The 17,260-nt window shown below is 38.9% G+C and overlaps 1 protein-coding gene across 1 annotated transcript in view; it reads left to right on the top strand.

Annotated features, from left to right (window-relative positions):
* Positions 1-17,260, top strand: part of ALDH1L2 (aldehyde dehydrogenase 1 family member L2) — a 60,392-nt gene that overhangs the window by 30,118 nt on the left and 13,014 nt on the right. The window contains exons 11-17 of the mRNA XM_068971481.1: positions 3,400-3,519; positions 4,133-4,260; positions 5,950-6,100; positions 9,165-9,235; positions 9,317-9,422; positions 13,522-13,609; positions 16,578-16,671. Of these exons, the coding sequence (XP_068827582.1) occupies positions 3,400-3,519; positions 4,133-4,260; positions 5,950-6,100; positions 9,165-9,235; positions 9,317-9,422; positions 13,522-13,609; positions 16,578-16,671 (758 nt within the window). The remainder of the gene's footprint in view (positions 1-3,399; positions 3,520-4,132; positions 4,261-5,949; positions 6,101-9,164; positions 9,236-9,316; positions 9,423-13,521; positions 13,610-16,577; positions 16,672-17,260) is intronic.

The following is a 17,260-nucleotide window of genomic DNA, read 5'->3' as shown; positions in this document are numbered from 1 at the left end:
AGTGACTGCATCATGTTACACTGCCTCTAGCAATGGAGGAAGCTTCTAATTTCTTCATGTCCTCGCCAGCATGTGCTGTTGTCTGTTTTTTTTTCTATTTCAGCTGGGTGTGAAGTAGTATCTCATTGTGGTTTTGATTTACATTTTCCTAATGACTAGTGATACACATCTTTTCATGTGCTTATTGGCCATTTGTATATATTCTTTGGAGAAATATCTGTTCAACTGCTTTGTTTTTTGGCTGTACCAGGTGGCTTGTGAGATCTTAGTTTCCCAACCAGGGATGGAACCTGAGCCCCTGGCAGTGAGAATACCTAGTCCTACCCACTGGACCACCAGGGAAGTCCCTCAAACCCTTCACCTGTATTTTTAATTGGGATATTTGCCTTTTTAATTTTTTAGTTGTAAATGACCTTAATACATTTTAAATAGTAGACCCATAAGATGCATTATCTGTAAATATTTTCTCCCATTCTGTGGGTTTTCTTTTCACTTTTTTGATAGTATCCTTTAACACACACAAGTTGTAAAATGTGATTAAGTTTGATTAATCTGTTTGTCCTTTGGCCACTTGTGCTTCTGTAAGTCTTGATTTATGCCTTTTTCTCTCCTCTCTTCCTCCTTACTGCTCTCTTTTTTGTTAAATGGATATTGTCTAGTACGCCCTTTTAATCTCTTATTGTGTCTTCTGCTATATACTTTTAGTTATTTCCTTAGTGGTTGAGGATTCCTTCCAAGAGACATTTTTCTTAAAACATTCTCACCCAGATTAATACCAGTTTAATACCAATAGTGTAGAAAAAATTTGTTACAGTATAGCTCTGCTCCCTACCCACTTACCTGTGCTATTACTGTCATACAAATACATCTTTATACAGTATTAGCCCATCAACATAGTCTTATAATTATCGCTTTATGCAGTTTTCTTTTAAATCAGATAGGAGAAGAAAGGAGTTTAAAATAAAAATTACATTTATACTGACTTATATTTACCTTTGTCGGTGTTCTTTATTTTTTCAGGTAGATTTAAGTCACTGTCTGTGTTCTTTCATTTCTGTCACAAGGACACCTTTTAGTCATTTTCGAAAGACAATGTGCTGGCAGTGAAGTATCTTAGTTTTTGTTTATTTGAGAATGACTTAAGTTCTCCTTTGTTCTTGAAGGATATTCTTGCTGTATATGGAATTTTTGGTTGACATTCTCTTTCTTTCAGCAATTTTAATATAGAATCTTATTGCCTTCTGGCCTCTGAAGTTTCCGAGGATAAGTCATCTGTTAATTTTAATGAGGATAAGTTTCACGTGATGAGTTGCTTCTTCTCCCTTGCTGCTTTCAAGATTCCCTTTTTGTCTTTGTCTTTTGACCATTTTATTATGATGCATTTAGGATGGATCTCTCTGAGATTTGTCTACTTGGAGTTTATTGAGCTTCTTGGATGTGCAGATTGATTTTTTAAAATAAAATTTGGGATATTTTCTGCCATCATTTCTTCAAACAGTCTTTCTACCCCTCCATCCCTCACCCCTCTTTCTGAGACTCTCTTTATGCACATGTTAGTACATTTGATAGTGTCCTGCAGGCCTCTAAGGCTCTATTCATTTTTTAAATTATTTTTCTTTCCTATTTTCAGACTGGATGTCTCTATTGACCCATTGTTTGGTTTTCTATTTCTTTCTTCTGCCTGGTTGAATCTCCTGTTGAACCCCTCTAATGACTTTAAAAACTTCAGTTATTGCTCATTGCTTTTATGGTTAAGTAGTATTCCATTGTAGGTTTTATATATATATATTTTTGTATAAATATATATATATATATATCTCACCTCTTCATATGTTAATGGACATTTAGGTTGTTTCCTTGTCTTGGCTATTGTAAATTGTGCTGCTATGAATAATGGAGTGTATGTATCTTTTCATAATTAGAGTTTTGTTTGGATATATGCCTAGGACTAGGATTTCTGGATGATATGATACTGTTGCCGGAAGGGGGCCCCCTTCCAGGGCCTGAAACTGGGCTCTTGTCCAACACTCGGAAATGAATTGTCCGAGGAGACACATGTGCTGACAAAGCAAGAGATTTTATTGGGAAAGGACACCCGGGTGGAGAACAGTAGGGAAAGGGAACCCAGGAGAACTGCTCTGCCACGTGGCTTGCAGTCTCAGGTTTTATGGTGATGGGATTAGTTTACGGGTTGTCTTTAGCCAATCATCTGACTCAGAGTCTTTCCTGGGGGTGCACGCCTTGTTTTGCCAAATGGATACCAGAGAGAAGGATTCTAGGAGGTGGTCGGACATGTGGTGTCTCCTTTTGACCTTTCCCAAACTCTTCCGGTTGGTGGAGGATTATTAGTTCTGTGTTCTTTACCGGGACCACCTGTCGTAAAACAACTCATGCAAATGGTTACTATGGTGCCTGGCCAGGGTGGGCAGTTTCAATCAGTGTGTGCTTCCCCTAACAATACTACTTTTAGTTTTTTAAGGAACCTCCATACCATTTTCTATAGTGGCTACCCCAATTTACATTCCCACCAAAATGTAGTAGGGTTCCCTTTTCTCCACACCCTCTCCAACATTTATTATTTGTAGACTTTTTAATGATGGCCACTCTGACCAGTGTGAGGTGGTACCTCACTATAGTTTTGATTTGCATTTCTCTAATAATTAGTGATGATGAGCAGCAAACTACGCTTTTGCTATTTTTTTGTTTCTTTTCTAAAAATCCTCAATTTCTCTATATAAAATAATTTCTTAAATCATTAAATTTTCTCTTTAATACCTTTCATTGAAGTGGGATTTTATGCCAATAGTTCTCTTTCACATATATTATTTTAATTATGTCTCTTAATGACTGTATGAGGCAGGTTTATCATTTTATTGTTGAAACAAACCGAGATTTAGAGAGGTTGATGGATGAATATAAATTCACTTGCCAGCTAATAATACAGACTACAATTTAAGCAGCACATATGTAAGAGGGGGAGACTGAAAATGGGGATGGACACTGGAAAGAAAACTTAAAATGTCACCAGTATAAAAGGAAAGAGGGTTGATGGGCAATTTCAAAAATTTGCGTGACAGCAATGGCTGAACTCCACAAGTAGTGCCACTAGATGGCGGTGTTTCCATTATCTGGAGGTCTTCTGAGTCATGTTTCACCTCAATGAGGAAAAGACAGATCTTTACAATGCCCGACTCAGACCACTTTGGTCGTCACAGAAGCTGACCTCCTGTCTCAATGGCCACTTTAAGCATCATAAGGCCTAACTATTATATCTGCTTGTCTCTTCTGAACAGTAGGCACTAGGGTCCCACTGACAACTTCTCTGCATTAGTGAATAAGCTTCTTTTTTGCATCAATACAGAAATCCGTTGACTTTATTAAAGTAATTCTCTCTCTTAGGTTTCAAAGGAGATCAATGACATGACAGTAAAAATGCCATATCAGTGTTTCATAAATGGACAGTTCACAGATGCTGAAGATGGAAAGACTTATGATACTATCAACCCAACAGATGGATCTGTGAGTTGTGACTTAGTGTGTGCAGTAACCACTGATCATGGATTTTTTTCATTTATACACCATTATAAAACAGTCTTAAGAATTACTTATTCTATTACTCTGTCTCTCTATTATTCTGTTACTCTGTCTGAGCATGTAATATAAATGTACTTCATGTATTCTTTTAAACTATTCAGCTCTGGTTCTGGCTGCTGTTGTCTACTGTAACTTACTTTTAAGAATGAATATTTATGATGAATTTAGATGGGTTGCTATACTATATACATCAGAGGTACAATTCCACATGGAGCTGTGTATGTGAGGAAAATCTCAGAATGTGCAAGCTCATGGTGAGAAATTCAGCTTTCCTAAGGCAGGAGAAGAAATAGTTACAGTTTCCTACATGTGTCTTCTCATAGTGTAGTGTGAATGAGAAGTACTGAATTTTAGGCTCACAATTTTCGTGTTAAAATGGTTTCTTTTTCTTTACTATATTACCAGAAGTTTACTGGAAGTACTGATTTCCCATCATAAAAACTCCTTGAATTTTATGGTAGAATATTAATCTCAAGAAAAAGTTGTATATCTCTCTATAAAAATAGTCTATAACCTATGTTTTCTTGCCTTGAAATAGACGATATGCCAAGTATCCTATGCCTCTTTGGTGGATGTTGATAAAGCAGTAGCAGCAGCAAAAGATGCTTTTGAAAACGGTGAATGGGGAAGAATGAATGCACGAGACAGAGGAAGATTGATGTATCGGTATGATTCTTTTAAGAGTGCACGTCTGGGGACTTTCCTGGTGGTCCAGTGGCTAAGATTCCACGCTCCCAATGCAGAGGGCCCAGGTTTGATCGCTGGTCAGGGAACTAGATCCCACATGCTGCAACTGAAGATCCTGCATGCTGCAACTAAGACCTGGTGCAGCCAAATAAATAAATATTAAAAAAAAAAAAAAAGAAGAGCACAAGTCTGTGGGCTTTGGATACTGACACTGCCAAGATTTAAAAAAATTTTCAAGACTTTCTATTATGCACCTATTAGATAGCATGTTTTTTGTCACTTCCATCATATAAACTCCCATATATGGGAGTTCCTGATTTTTGTATTTTTGCTTGTTTCAGTCACCGTCCCTGTATGAGCAGTTTAGTAAAGGACTACTTATTTGTAAAGATGTAAGCAAGGTCAAGGGAATCCAGCAAAGGATAATGAAGCACTCAGGCTGGGGACATAGAACAGGGAAACTGCTCTTACTGCAAGGCCTAAAGGGACAGAGGAAGGAGCTGTTACTAGAATCTGGCAAGATCTGTGGCTGCAGGAGGAGACCACACCTGTGGGTTTCGGTGGAAGGACATAGCAGCTGCCGCTGCCGATCCACAGCCCACCGGTCAGTCATCCCCAGACCACTTTATCCTCCAGTTTGCCAGTCTCCTGGGGCTGCCTCCCACTGGCCTGTCATTACCCAAGTCCAGTGAGAGAGCCCGGAAGCCGGTGATGTAACCTATAAAAGTCATCCTCCAGGGCTCACAGAGCATCTGCTTAAGCAGCACATGGAGAGCATCCAGCACCCTGCTGTTTCCAAAGAGAAACTTTAAATCTACTTGATGTGCGAGGAGTAGAAACAGGGAGGAAAAACACGAAGGCCTGGAAAGGGTGTTATAAATTGATAGCTGAGTATGCCAAGAGTAATTAGATTCAATCCCAGATTCAGTTCTCTGCTTACTAAATGACAAAAAGCTGACCTTGCTCAAAAGATCTCCTAGAGCAGGATCTGGAAGAAATATTAGGGAGGAAGATTTCAAGCCTGACCTGGAATGGTCGGAAAGAAACGGGTCAGTACCATGAAAGGAAGGGAGGAAGGGAAACAAATGGAAGAGGGGAAAACAAATGGAAGAAGCAAACACAAAAGATGAATTTTGACTATTTCATAGTCATTAGACAGTTTCTAGTCATCTTTCCACAGAAACCAGACAAACAGAAGCCTGTTGTGGTGTTTATAGTTCATCCCGTGTATTTCTGTCTTGTCCTTTTCAGCCAGTGGTGGAACTATTTCTACACCTGCCAGAAACCCTCAGGTGCTCACGGGTTCTCCAGGGGTGCGGGGCGCCCTCTAACGTCTCCCAGTGTATTCAGGAGCCATCCACGTTCCCACTGTGTTCTGTCACAGATCTCCTTGGCTGACTGTGACTCCATCCCGCTTACTTCTTATGCATCTATAATGCGAATGATACACACTTCCAACACCCTCTGCCTCTTCATGATAACTCTTAGAACAAATTATTCATGCAGTTGTTAGTTCAATGCCTGTCTTCCCTATGAGACCACGTTCTCCATGAGGACGGAGACCTGGTCCATTTGTGTCCACCTCTGAGTTCTCAGGCCTTGGGAGGGTGCCTTTTATACAGCAGAGACTTAATATTTGCTGAGTGGATTTCTTTCACTGGCCAACAGACTTGCAGACCTAATGGAAGAGAAACAAGAAGAACTGGCAACCATCGAAGCTCTCGATTCTGGGGCTGTCTACACCTTGGCTCTGAAGACTCACATTGGAATGTCTGTGCAAACATTCAGATATTTTGCTGGCTGGTGTGACAAAATTCAGGTAAGTGCAAAATGTTGTTTGTTTCTGTGGAGATCATTCCTAGAGGAAAATGGACGAGTGTTTGTTAGTTTATAAAGACCCTTTGTCAGAGTCACCACTTCCGTAGGTTTTCTCATCTGATCCCCATAACAGTTATCTCAGGTAGGTGGATAGTTGTTACGTCTTATTACAGGTGAAGAAACTGAGGTTTGAGGACAATGAATGACTTACCTATGGTCACATAGTAAGTAGAGTTAGGATTTGAACTCAAGATTTTCTGAGCTTAAAATCTAATGTTGTTCTTTGTTTTGTACTATAACATCTTTTGAGAGCATCTAATAGTCTTGTTGGCATATGGAGAGAAGCCTGATATCATGGAGGAATTGAAGACTCAAATACCTGTGGAGGTCAGAGAGCTAACATAGTTGGGCTATGCAGACTGGTTATAAGAAAAATTTCTTAAAACATAAATTCGATAAAAATGTCAATTTCCTTCTTTTTACAAGAAAATAAATAGCACATGTGTGATGATAAATGGCAACTACACTTGGCTTTGGTATTGAGATATAGAAGGGAAATAGGGCTTTCAGCAAACAGCAGAATGCATGCCACCTCTAGTCTCATGGTAACCACTGAAGCACCAGCCATCACAGCCACATTCCCAAAGCCAGGAGTAAGTGGGGAAGAGGGAGAAAGGTAAAAGGACTTTAAAAAGCATTCCCATCCTCCCTACACTTTGTGCTTGTATCTCCCATTGGCTGTCTCTATCTACTAAGGATACTGGGAAACTTTTTTCTGGTCACATTGCTGTACCACCATTTTTATAGAATCAGAGAGACAACCTGGTTCCAGGCCTCATCTTTGCCACTTACTAGCAGTTGTTGTTATTTACTTCTCTCAGCCTTACTTTCCTCATCTGTAAAATGGTCATGATAATCCATACCTTGCAAACTACGTTATGAGAATTAGAAATGAATGTTTATATACTACGAGTTAATATATACAGAATTAAAGTCTGTACTATAGTAGGTCTTGCACATAAGTGTAGTTTTTATTATTGTTCAGCTACAAAGTCATAAGTATTTAGTAAGAGCAGTTTAAGTCCATCCTTTATTCTCAATTATGAAATCCAAATAGTTCTGAAACCTGAAAATTGATTTGATCGACTCAAACTCTTTTGGTGCCAAAATCTTACCCAAACCAACATAAGTCTATAAGTTTTATTCATCTCACTTAGAGTGAATACTCATAGTTCACTGAATAAGTGTTCAGTGGGGTTGCCTTTCCCTTCTCCAGAGGATCTTCCCAATCCAGGGATCAAACCTAGGTCTCCTGCATTGCAGGTGGATTCTTTACCATCTGAATCACCAGAGAAGCCCAAGATGACTGGAGTGGGTAGCCTATTTCTTCTCCAGAGGATCTTCCTGACCAAGGAATCAAACCAGGGTCTCCTGCATTGCAGGTGGATTCTTTACCAGCTGAGCTACCAGGAAAGCCCTGAATAAATATTAATATGCTTGATTATGGGAGGCTACCCCAGACATTAATGGGGGTTATAGATATTATAACATTATATAAGGTATTGTTTATGCATTATATTATGTTTCTAAAGTCAAATTCTGAATCCCAAAGCACACCTGACCCTAGGGTTTCAGATGAGAGATTATATACTTGTATTAGTAACAGCAATAATATTTTATGTGGCAAAACAGATGGATAGTTTCAGTTAAAGATTACTGCCAAAAATCAGTTGGGATCAAATTTAGCTGCATATAATAGAAAACCCAACCAAGGAGTCTGTTTTTATATCACTTTCAAGGAGTCCAAAAGCAGGCAATCAAGACTAGTCTGAGAGGAGAAGATTCCTTCTGTCTCTTTGCCAGGCCATCCTTAGTACCATGTGATCGCTACCTTCACGGCTGCCTCTTGGTGTCATGATAGCCACTGCAGCACCAGCCTTTTTAGCAACATTCTGGAAGGAAGAATGAAGAAGTGAGGGAATGGGTAAAACAGCACTTGTTTCAGCTGAGTCAGCCTACTTTAAAGAGTGTTCCCCTTCCAGTGCTTTGTACTTACATCTTCCGTTAATCATCACTATTTGCTATGGAAACTGGGGAACATAGTACTTTACCTGGCACATTGCCACCCCCATTATTAATCAAGGATTTCTGTTACTAAGAACAGAGGGGAGAACAGATATTGGGCAGGCAATTAACATTCTCTGCCATGCCCAGAAATTTGGAATCAGTTCAGTTCAGTTCAGTTGCTCAGTTGTGTCCGACTCTTTGTGACCCCATGAATCGCAGCACGCCAGGCCTCCCTGTCCATCACCAACTCCCGGAGTTCACTCAGACTCACGTCCATCGAGTCAGTGATGCCATCCAGCCATCTCATCCTCTGTCGTCCCCTTCTCCTCCTGCCCCCAATTCCTCCCAGCATCAGAGTCTTTTCCAATGAGTCAACTCTTCGCATGAGGTGGCCAAAGTACTGAAGTTTCAGCTTTAGCATCATTCCTTCCAAAGAAATCCCAGAGCTGATCTCCTTCAGAATGGACTGGTTGGATCTCCTTGCAGTCCAAGGGACTGATGATCAAATTAGAATTATGTGGTTTTTTTCTCCTGTGTCTTAGTTCTTTTGAGAAAGGCATAGCAGTTCCTTTTTAGGTGTGGCTATGTTTCTTATAAATTGAACAATGCTTCTTTTCTCAAACTGTTGATTTTGTATTGAGATATAGCTGATTACCAATGTTGTGGTAGTTTCAGGTGAACAGCGAAAGGACTCAGCCATATACATGTATCCATTCTCCCCCAAATTCCCCTCCCATCCATGCTGACACATTAACATTGAATAGAGTCCCATATGAACACTGCTTTTTTTAATATCAGCTAAGAGAAAGCAAGACAGGCAGACAGAAAATGGATTCATTGAGATTAAATTTGCTTATTTAAATTAATAAAGTCGCAACTTCCCTGATAGTCTAGTGATTAAGACTCCATGCTTCCAGTGCATGGAGATCCCACATGCTGCATGGCAAAGGAAAAAAATGAAATTAGTAAAGTAGTATCAACCTTTTTTTATTCTTTAGGGTTCCACAATTCCCATCAACCAGGCCCGTCCAAATCGCAATCTGACCTTTACCAAGAAGGAGCCTCTTGGGTAAGACAAGGAGAGTGCCTCTGAGTGACGTGTATTAAGTTAGTTTGAGGGGACTGAGGCTGTTTCTTTCTCCCCTTGCAGAGTCTGTGCAATTATCATCCCTTGGAATTACCCGCTGATGATGCTGGCATGGAAGAGTGCCGCGTGTCTGGCAGCAGGCAACACCTTAGTGCTCAAGCCGGCACAGGTAAGACACGTGAGGCCAGGTGCGGCATCTACCCCCTCCCACAGATGTACGTTGACAAATATTATTTCTTGAAAAAAATGGGATCATATATTACACCATCTTTTCATATATCCTGGGCATCTTTTCATATTAGTAAATAGTCATTTTTAATAGCTACCCAAAATGGGGATTCCAAACTTAAAACCTCCATGACAATGGAAGCAGGCATAGTGTATGTCAGTGAAATCCCCTGAATTTCTACAAGCCAGTTCAATGCTTGCAAAATGCCACAGGCCCCGAACTGAGGGAGTTATTTAGAGTAGTTACGAAATACCAAAAGAAGTTTTATACAGGCATTCAAATTTTAATTATCAAAAATATTGTAAAGTTATGGAAGATGTGGGAAAATCATGCAAATAATATACATAATTGTAGCTGTATGAAATATATATATATATGTGGAAAACAGGAAGTTAGTTTAAAAATAATTCAAATGATAGAGTTCTCAAAAACATCTTTTTAATGCTAGAGTAGCTTTTCAAGGAAAAAAAAATGTGGTAGCAAACTGAACATCCGGCTAAGCATTTCCTCCAGAGAGTGAACAGGAGTGGACATTCTGAGGTTCCCAAGTTGGTGGGGAAAACTTGGTCTCTATTCAAGAAGAGTCTACAGTTTGTCACCTATTATTGTTTTATTTCTTCTTTTAGGATTAAAAAAAAATTTTTTTTTCATTTAGAATAACTACATAGTCATGTGACCACAGCCATCTTGTTTTCCTCATTAAAAAAAAAAGATATACGTTCAAAATTTTTTTTAATTAAGAAAATACAAAGAGATAGATGATGAAAAGTCTCCCTCTTATTCTCCTGGCTAACAAATTTACCTCCCTGAGGCAACCAGTGTATTTTGTTATTTATTAGTTTCTGAGGTATTTCAGATATATTCTCTGTGTATACAAGCATATTTTTAAAATTAAATAATTAGGTAATTTTTTAAAAATATTTTTTAACCAACTGAAAACCACACAGGAAGAGAAGGGGAAACGGGAAATTGCTAATCAAGAGGCATAAAATTTCAATTATGTAGGATGAGCAAGTTCTAGAGGTCTGCTATACATCATCTTATTGGACATGAATTTGCGTTAACTCCAGGAAATAGTAGAGAACAAGGAAACCTGGCATGCTGGGAAGTCCGTGGGGTCACAAAGAGTCGGACATGACTTAGCAGTTGAACACCCATAATGTTGTATTGTACACTAAACAAATTGTTAAGAGGGTAGATGTCATGTTAAGTGTTCTTAGCACAAAACAATACAATATAAAAATAAAATGAAGTAAAATAGAAGCACTCTATACATACTTACCAAAAAGGGAAAAAACTTTTTTAAAAAAAATTTCCATGGTAAAAAATGTGTTAGTCACTCAGTTGTGTCCGAGTCTTTTCGACCCCATGGACTACAGTCTGCCAGGCTCCTCTATCCATGGAATTCTCCAGGCAAGAATACGGGAGTGGGTTGCCATTTCCTTCCCCAGGGGATTTTCCCAACCCAAGGATAGAACCCTTGTCTCCTTCATTGGAGGCAGATTCTTTACCATGTGAGCCACTAGGGAAGCCTAGTATAAAAAATAAATAGTATTTTATTTAACCTATACCTAATTAATGGACATTGAGATTTTCCCACCTTTTTGCTGTTATAAACTGTGTTAAAATTAATAACCTTTTAAATATAGCATCATGGGACTTCCCTGGCAGTCCAGCGACTAAGACCCCAAGCTTCCAGTGTAAGGCGTGTGGGCTTGATCCCTGGTCAGGGAACTAAGATCCCACACGCAGCACAGCAAAAAAAATTTTTTACTTGAAAAAAATATACAGCTTCATGCACATGTGCAACTATCTTTGTAAGATATGTTCCTAATAGCAGAATCACTTAGTTAATAGATCCATGTTTTGTGTGATAGATATTGGCTCATTCTTTCACAAGGATTGAGTAATTCACCAGCATCCTGTACGAAGTTTCTCCCAAGCAGCGGCACTCATTAAACGGCAAAAAACTAGTAAAATGAAGAGAGGAGGCGGATAACTTGGCCCAGCAGTGCTCAATCCTGGCTGCACATTAGAATCGTCTTTTAAATTCTCTCTAGAATTTAAAATTCTAAATTTTAGAATTCTCTTTGAAAAATACTAATACCTTGGCCCCACTTGGCAGAGATTGTGATTTAATTGGTCTTGGTCAGAGACCAGACCTTGGTATTACTTAACTTCTTCACATTCATTTCTAAGGTACGGCCAGAGTTGAGAACCACTAGATGGTGGTATCCAAAGAGAGTGGTAAGCATTGGAAAACTCCAATGACTACACGGAATATTAAAAAATTACAAACATGTATCGAGTGCACACTAATTGTCAGGCATATTATCAGTGACAAAGACATAAAATTTCTGTCCCATGGAAATTACTGATTCAGGATAGTTTTTAAAAGTCTTTCCAATCATGATGATTTCATACTAAGGCATAAAAATATACACTTTGGTCCAGGATTCTCTTTAACTATAGTAGATATAAAGCACTATTTGAATATCTTCTTGCCAATTTTAAATATCTGAGCATTTGAAAAATTTCTCATCAGGTATAACTATGTTGACTTTTTTTTTAAACATCATAATGTTTATTGCCATGGACCTGTCACTAGAAGGAGGAAAAATGTTAACCCTGCTTTTTTATTGTTGTTGCTTGTGTTTGTCATATTAATATTACTATTTATTATGCAGTTTCTGTATAGATTCCCTTTCAGTCACTTGACCATTTTATTAGCTAAAACAACAATATAGACTATGACTATGCAAGCAGGCCTGTAAACTCCAACACATGGCACTATTCTGAAAGCATATTGAGCAAGTGAGGAAGCCACAGTCTGTCCCTTGGCCTTGTGAGCTTCTGTTCTTTCCTAGGACACCGCACCTACCTGTGATCGGTGATCATCTGACCTTCATTCAGACAGAGTGAGAGTACCATTATCTAGCCCCATATTAACTGTTAGCTATGTTTGATTTATTTCCTATCTTCCTCTGTTAAAATATATAAATAGAAGCTCTACTATTTTTCTATTCACAACTCAGTTTTCATCCATTCCATTTTTTGACACCAAGCTAACACAATACTAATTTAAGACTTAATCAGCATTGGTTTTTCAGTGTAAACATATTACTCTCATTTTGCTTCTGAGATATGCATTGCTGTAATAGATCTTTAAGATGAGATCCATAACTATACCACTTTTTTTGGTAAAAAGAAAGGGAAAATATTATGTGTTCATTTGAGCAAAAAGAAACATGGTAAGGATAAATCAGAGACTAATGAGATTGATTAACTACTTGGGAGGATGACCTAGGAAGGATGGGGGAAGGGGTGTTCAGGAGAACAACACGTCTCTGAATGTACTGTTGTATAATCCTCACTTTTGGAAGCATGTTTCCCATACTCTACAAAACAACAAATGAACAAATAAAGAAAAGAAATATAATCAACATAGATGCCAACACTGAATACAAAAAAAAAAACAACAAGCTAAATTTCAAATTAATAACAGCATCATGCTAAAGGCAATGAGGAAGCACTAACCCAAGAAACTTTTGACTGACATTTGGACTTTATGGCCTCAGACTGGAGGCAAAAACACTGTAAATAAGTACTGAAGTTAGTAGGCTTCTTTTTCATAGCAATGTGGCTTAGTAATTTTCAAAATATTTTCTGTATATTTTAGGACTAAGCAAATAAGTAAAATATATTGTGGATGTTGGGATTATATCATACTCCTTAAACAGTTCAAAAACACACAGAGAGAGGAAGAGGATAAAGCAAACAGTAAAATATTAACATTTGAGGAATCTGCGTGACAGATACATAGGAATTCTTTGTACCGTTTTTTGCAACTTTGCTATAAGTCAGAAATTATGTAAAAGTAAGAGAAAAAATAAACTCTAGTAAAAAAAAAAAAAAACCACCAAAAACAAAAAAAACCACAAAAAACACCATACTGTGTGGCCATAAAAGGAAAGCTAGGTATTGATCCACAGGACAGGACAGAGTCTGAAGAAAGCAATTGCTGTCTGCTTCCGCTCAGGTCACGCCCTTGACTGCTTTGAAGTTTGCTGAGCTCTCTGTTAAAGCAGGCTTTCCGAAGGGGGTAATCAACATCATTCCAGGCTCAGGTAAGCCAATAAGAACCTACTTTGCTGTAACTAATGAACAGTCAAGGGTAATTGAGTTTTCCCACTGGAGTCTTGTCCTGACATAGCTAGCTGTTTGAGTGGTCAAAAAGTTCATTTAGGCTTTTCCATGACATCCTATGGAAAAACCTGAATGAACATTCTGTCCAATCCAAAATATTAAAACTAAATACAGTTTAGCAACAGTGCAATAGAAACATACTCACCATGTGCTAATGTCTTAAAGTGGAAACACAGTGGCAGGTGAATTGGGTGGGAGGGTGGAAGTTGTACAACATGACAAAACTACCCTATGGTGTCCCATTTTAGTCTTTTTAAATTACTTTCAGTTCAGTTCACTCGCTCAGTCATGTCTGACTCTTTGCAACCCCATGAACCGCAGCATGCCAGGCCTCTCTGCCCATCACCAACTCCCGGAGTTCACTCAGACTCATGTCCATCAAGTCAGTGATGCCATCCAGCCATCTCATCCTCTGTCGTCCCCTTCTCCTCCTGCCCCCAATCCCTCCCAGCATCAGAGTCTTTTCCAATGAGTCAACTCTTCTCATGAGGTGGCCAAAGTACTGGAGTTTCAGCTTTAACATCAGTCCTTCCAAAGAAATGCCAGGGCTGATCTCTTTCAGAATGGACTGGTTGGATCTCCTTGCAGTCCAAGGGACTCTCAAGAGTCTTCTCCAACACCACAGTTCAAACGCATCAATTCTTCGGTGCTCAGTTTTCTTCACAGTCCAACTCTCACATCCATACATGACCACTGGAAAAACCATAGCCTTGACTAGATGGACCTTTGTTGGTAAAGTAATGTCTATGCTTTTCAACATGCTATTTAGGTTGGTCATAACTTTTCTTCCAAAGAGTAAGTGTCTTTTAATTTCATGGCTGCAGTCACCATCTGCAGTGATTTGGGAGCCCCCCAAAATAAAATCTGACACTGTTTCCACTGTTTCCCCATCTATTTCCCATGAAGTGATGGGACCAGATGCCATGATCTTAGTTGTCTGAATGTTGAGCTTTAAGCCAACTTTTTCACTCTCCTCTTTCACTTTTATCAAGAGACTCCTTAGTTCCTCTTCACTTTCTGCCATAAGGGTGGTGTCATCTGCATATCTGAGGTTATTGATATTTCTCCCGGCAATCTTGATTCCAGCTTGAGCTGCTTCCAGCCCAGCGTTTCTCATGATGTACTCTGCATAGAAGTTAAATAAGCAGGGTGACAATATACAGTCTTGACATACTCCTTTTCCTATTTGGAACCAGTCTGTTGTTCCATGTCCAGTTCTAACTGTTGCTTCCTGAACTGCATACAGGTTTCTCAAGGGGCAGGGCAGGTGGTCTGGTTTTCCCATCTCTTGAAAAATTTTCCAGTTTATTGTAATCCACACAGTCAAAGGCTTTGGCGTGGTCAACAAAGCAGAAATAGATGTTTTTCTGGAACTCTCTTGCTTTTTCAATGATCCAGCAGATGTTTGCAACTTGATCTCTGGTTCCTCTGCCTTTTCTAAAACCAGCTTGAACATCTGGAAGTTCATGGTTCACGTATTGCTGAAGCCAGGCTTGGAGAATTTTGAGCATTACTTTACCAGCGTGTGAGATGAGGGCAATTGTGCGGTAGTTTGAGCATTCTTTGGCATTACCTTTCTTTGTGATTGGAATGAAAAGTGACCTTTTCCAGTCCTGTGGCCACTGCTGAGTTTTCCAAACTTGCTGGCATATTGAGTGCAGCACTTTCAAAGCATCATCTTTCAGGATTTGAAATAGCTGAACTGGAATTCCATCACCTCCACTAGCTTTGTTCATAGTGATGCTTTCTAAGGCCCACTTGACTTCACATTCCAGGATGTCTGGCTCTAGGTGAGTGATCACACCATCGTGATTATCTTGGTTGTGAAGATCTTTTTTTGTACAGTTCTGCTGTGTATTCTTGCCACCTCTTCTTAGTATCTTCTGCTTCTGTTAGGTCCATACCATTTCTGTCCTTTATCAAGCCCATCTTTGCATGAAATGTTCCCTTGGTATCTCTAATTTTCTTGAAGAGATCTCTAGTCTTTCCCATTCTGTTGTTTGCCTCTATTTCTTTGCATTGATCGCTGAGGAAGGCTTTTTTATCTCTTCTTGCTATTCTTTGGAACTCTGCATTCGGATGCTTATATTTTTCCTTTTCTCCTTTGCTTTTCGCTTCTCATCTTTTCACAGCTATTTGTAAGGCCTCCCCAGACAGCCATTTTGCTTTTTTGCATTTCTTTTCCATGGGGATGGTCTTGATCCCTGTCTCCTGTACAATGTCACGAACCTGTGTCCATAGTTCATCAGGCACTCTGTCTATCAGATCTAGTCCCTTAAATCTATTTCTCACTTCCACTGTATAATCATAAGGGATTTGATTTAGGTCATACCTGATTGGTCTAGCGGTTTTCCCTACTTTCTTCAATTTCAGTCTGAATTTGGCAATAAGGAGTTCATAATCTGACCCACAGTCAGCTCCTGGTCTTGTTTTTGTTGACTGTATAGAGCTTCTCCATCTTTGGCTGCAAAGAATATAATCAGTCTGATTTTGGTGTTGACCATCTGGTGATGTCCATGTGTAGAGTCTTCTCTTGTGTTGTTGGAAGAGGGTGTTTGCTATGACCAATGCATTAAATAGTCTTTGCCCTGCTTCATTCCGCATTCTAAGGCCAAATTCGTCTGTTACTCCAGGTGTTTCTTGACTTCCTACTTTTGCATCAAAATTACTTTAGAAGATTAAAAAAACTGAGACATAACCCATCTTTGGGGTACTAACAATTGCATAGAGGACATTATTCAGATTTTTGTCACGCTTTTATTATTATAGAAAATGTAACACTAAGATTTAAATGAGAGTTTGGAAAACTGCTTCAGTGAATTCAAAGACACCTTTACCCTAAGACCTTGCTAAAGTTTTAATTTGTGTTTTATTCCATTAATTGCACAGGCGGCGTAGTGGGACAGCGCCTTTCAGAGCACCCTGATATCCGCAAACTTGGTTTCACTGGCTCCACTCTGATTGGCAAGCAGATCATGAAGAGGTATTGATGTTAGCGTGCTGATTTGCTCAGGAGCCTGTTAGACCAGGTCTTTAGCTTTGCTTTTACTTTTTTAAATAAGGTGCTTTTGGAAGGAGAAAAATCACATCGAATGTGGAAGAGAAATCCTATCATACCAGGGTATTGAAATGTTTGAATACAGTAAAATACTTTCTAAAGTGTAAAGCCCAAAGTCGGTAAAACCAGAGATGTATTGAAAGCCTGCAGGCTTCTGGCAGCTTTAACAATCTGGCACAAAAATTTTTGATACTAAAACTGTGGCCCAAATTGGTGTTGGAAGCCTAAGTAAGAAACTGAAAAGACATATAAAAGACAAATCTGGATTATTTATAAAATGCATTCCTGAAAAACAGTAACATTAGTTCAAAAAAATGCAAACCATCTAAATGTCTAAAATAAGGCAGTGGTTAAAGTTTGTTAACATAATGGAATACTGTGTGGTCAGGGAGAATTTTTAATAACTCTAGACTGTTATTAAATGGTAAATGGAAAGAAAAATAAGGTACAAAGTTGTACATACTGGGTAATCCTAACTATGTTAACTAAGGCAAGGGCTGTGTTTGGAAACAGA

Source organism: Capricornis sumatraensis, chromosome 4, assembly GCF_032405125.1.
Source record: "Capricornis sumatraensis isolate serow.1 chromosome 4, serow.2, whole genome shotgun sequence".
NCBI classification, from domain to species: domain Eukaryota; kingdom Metazoa; phylum Chordata; class Mammalia; order Artiodactyla; family Bovidae; genus Capricornis; species Capricornis sumatraensis.
Note: the sequence above shows the minus strand (reverse complement) of the source record. Positions and strands in the feature narration are given on the sequence as shown.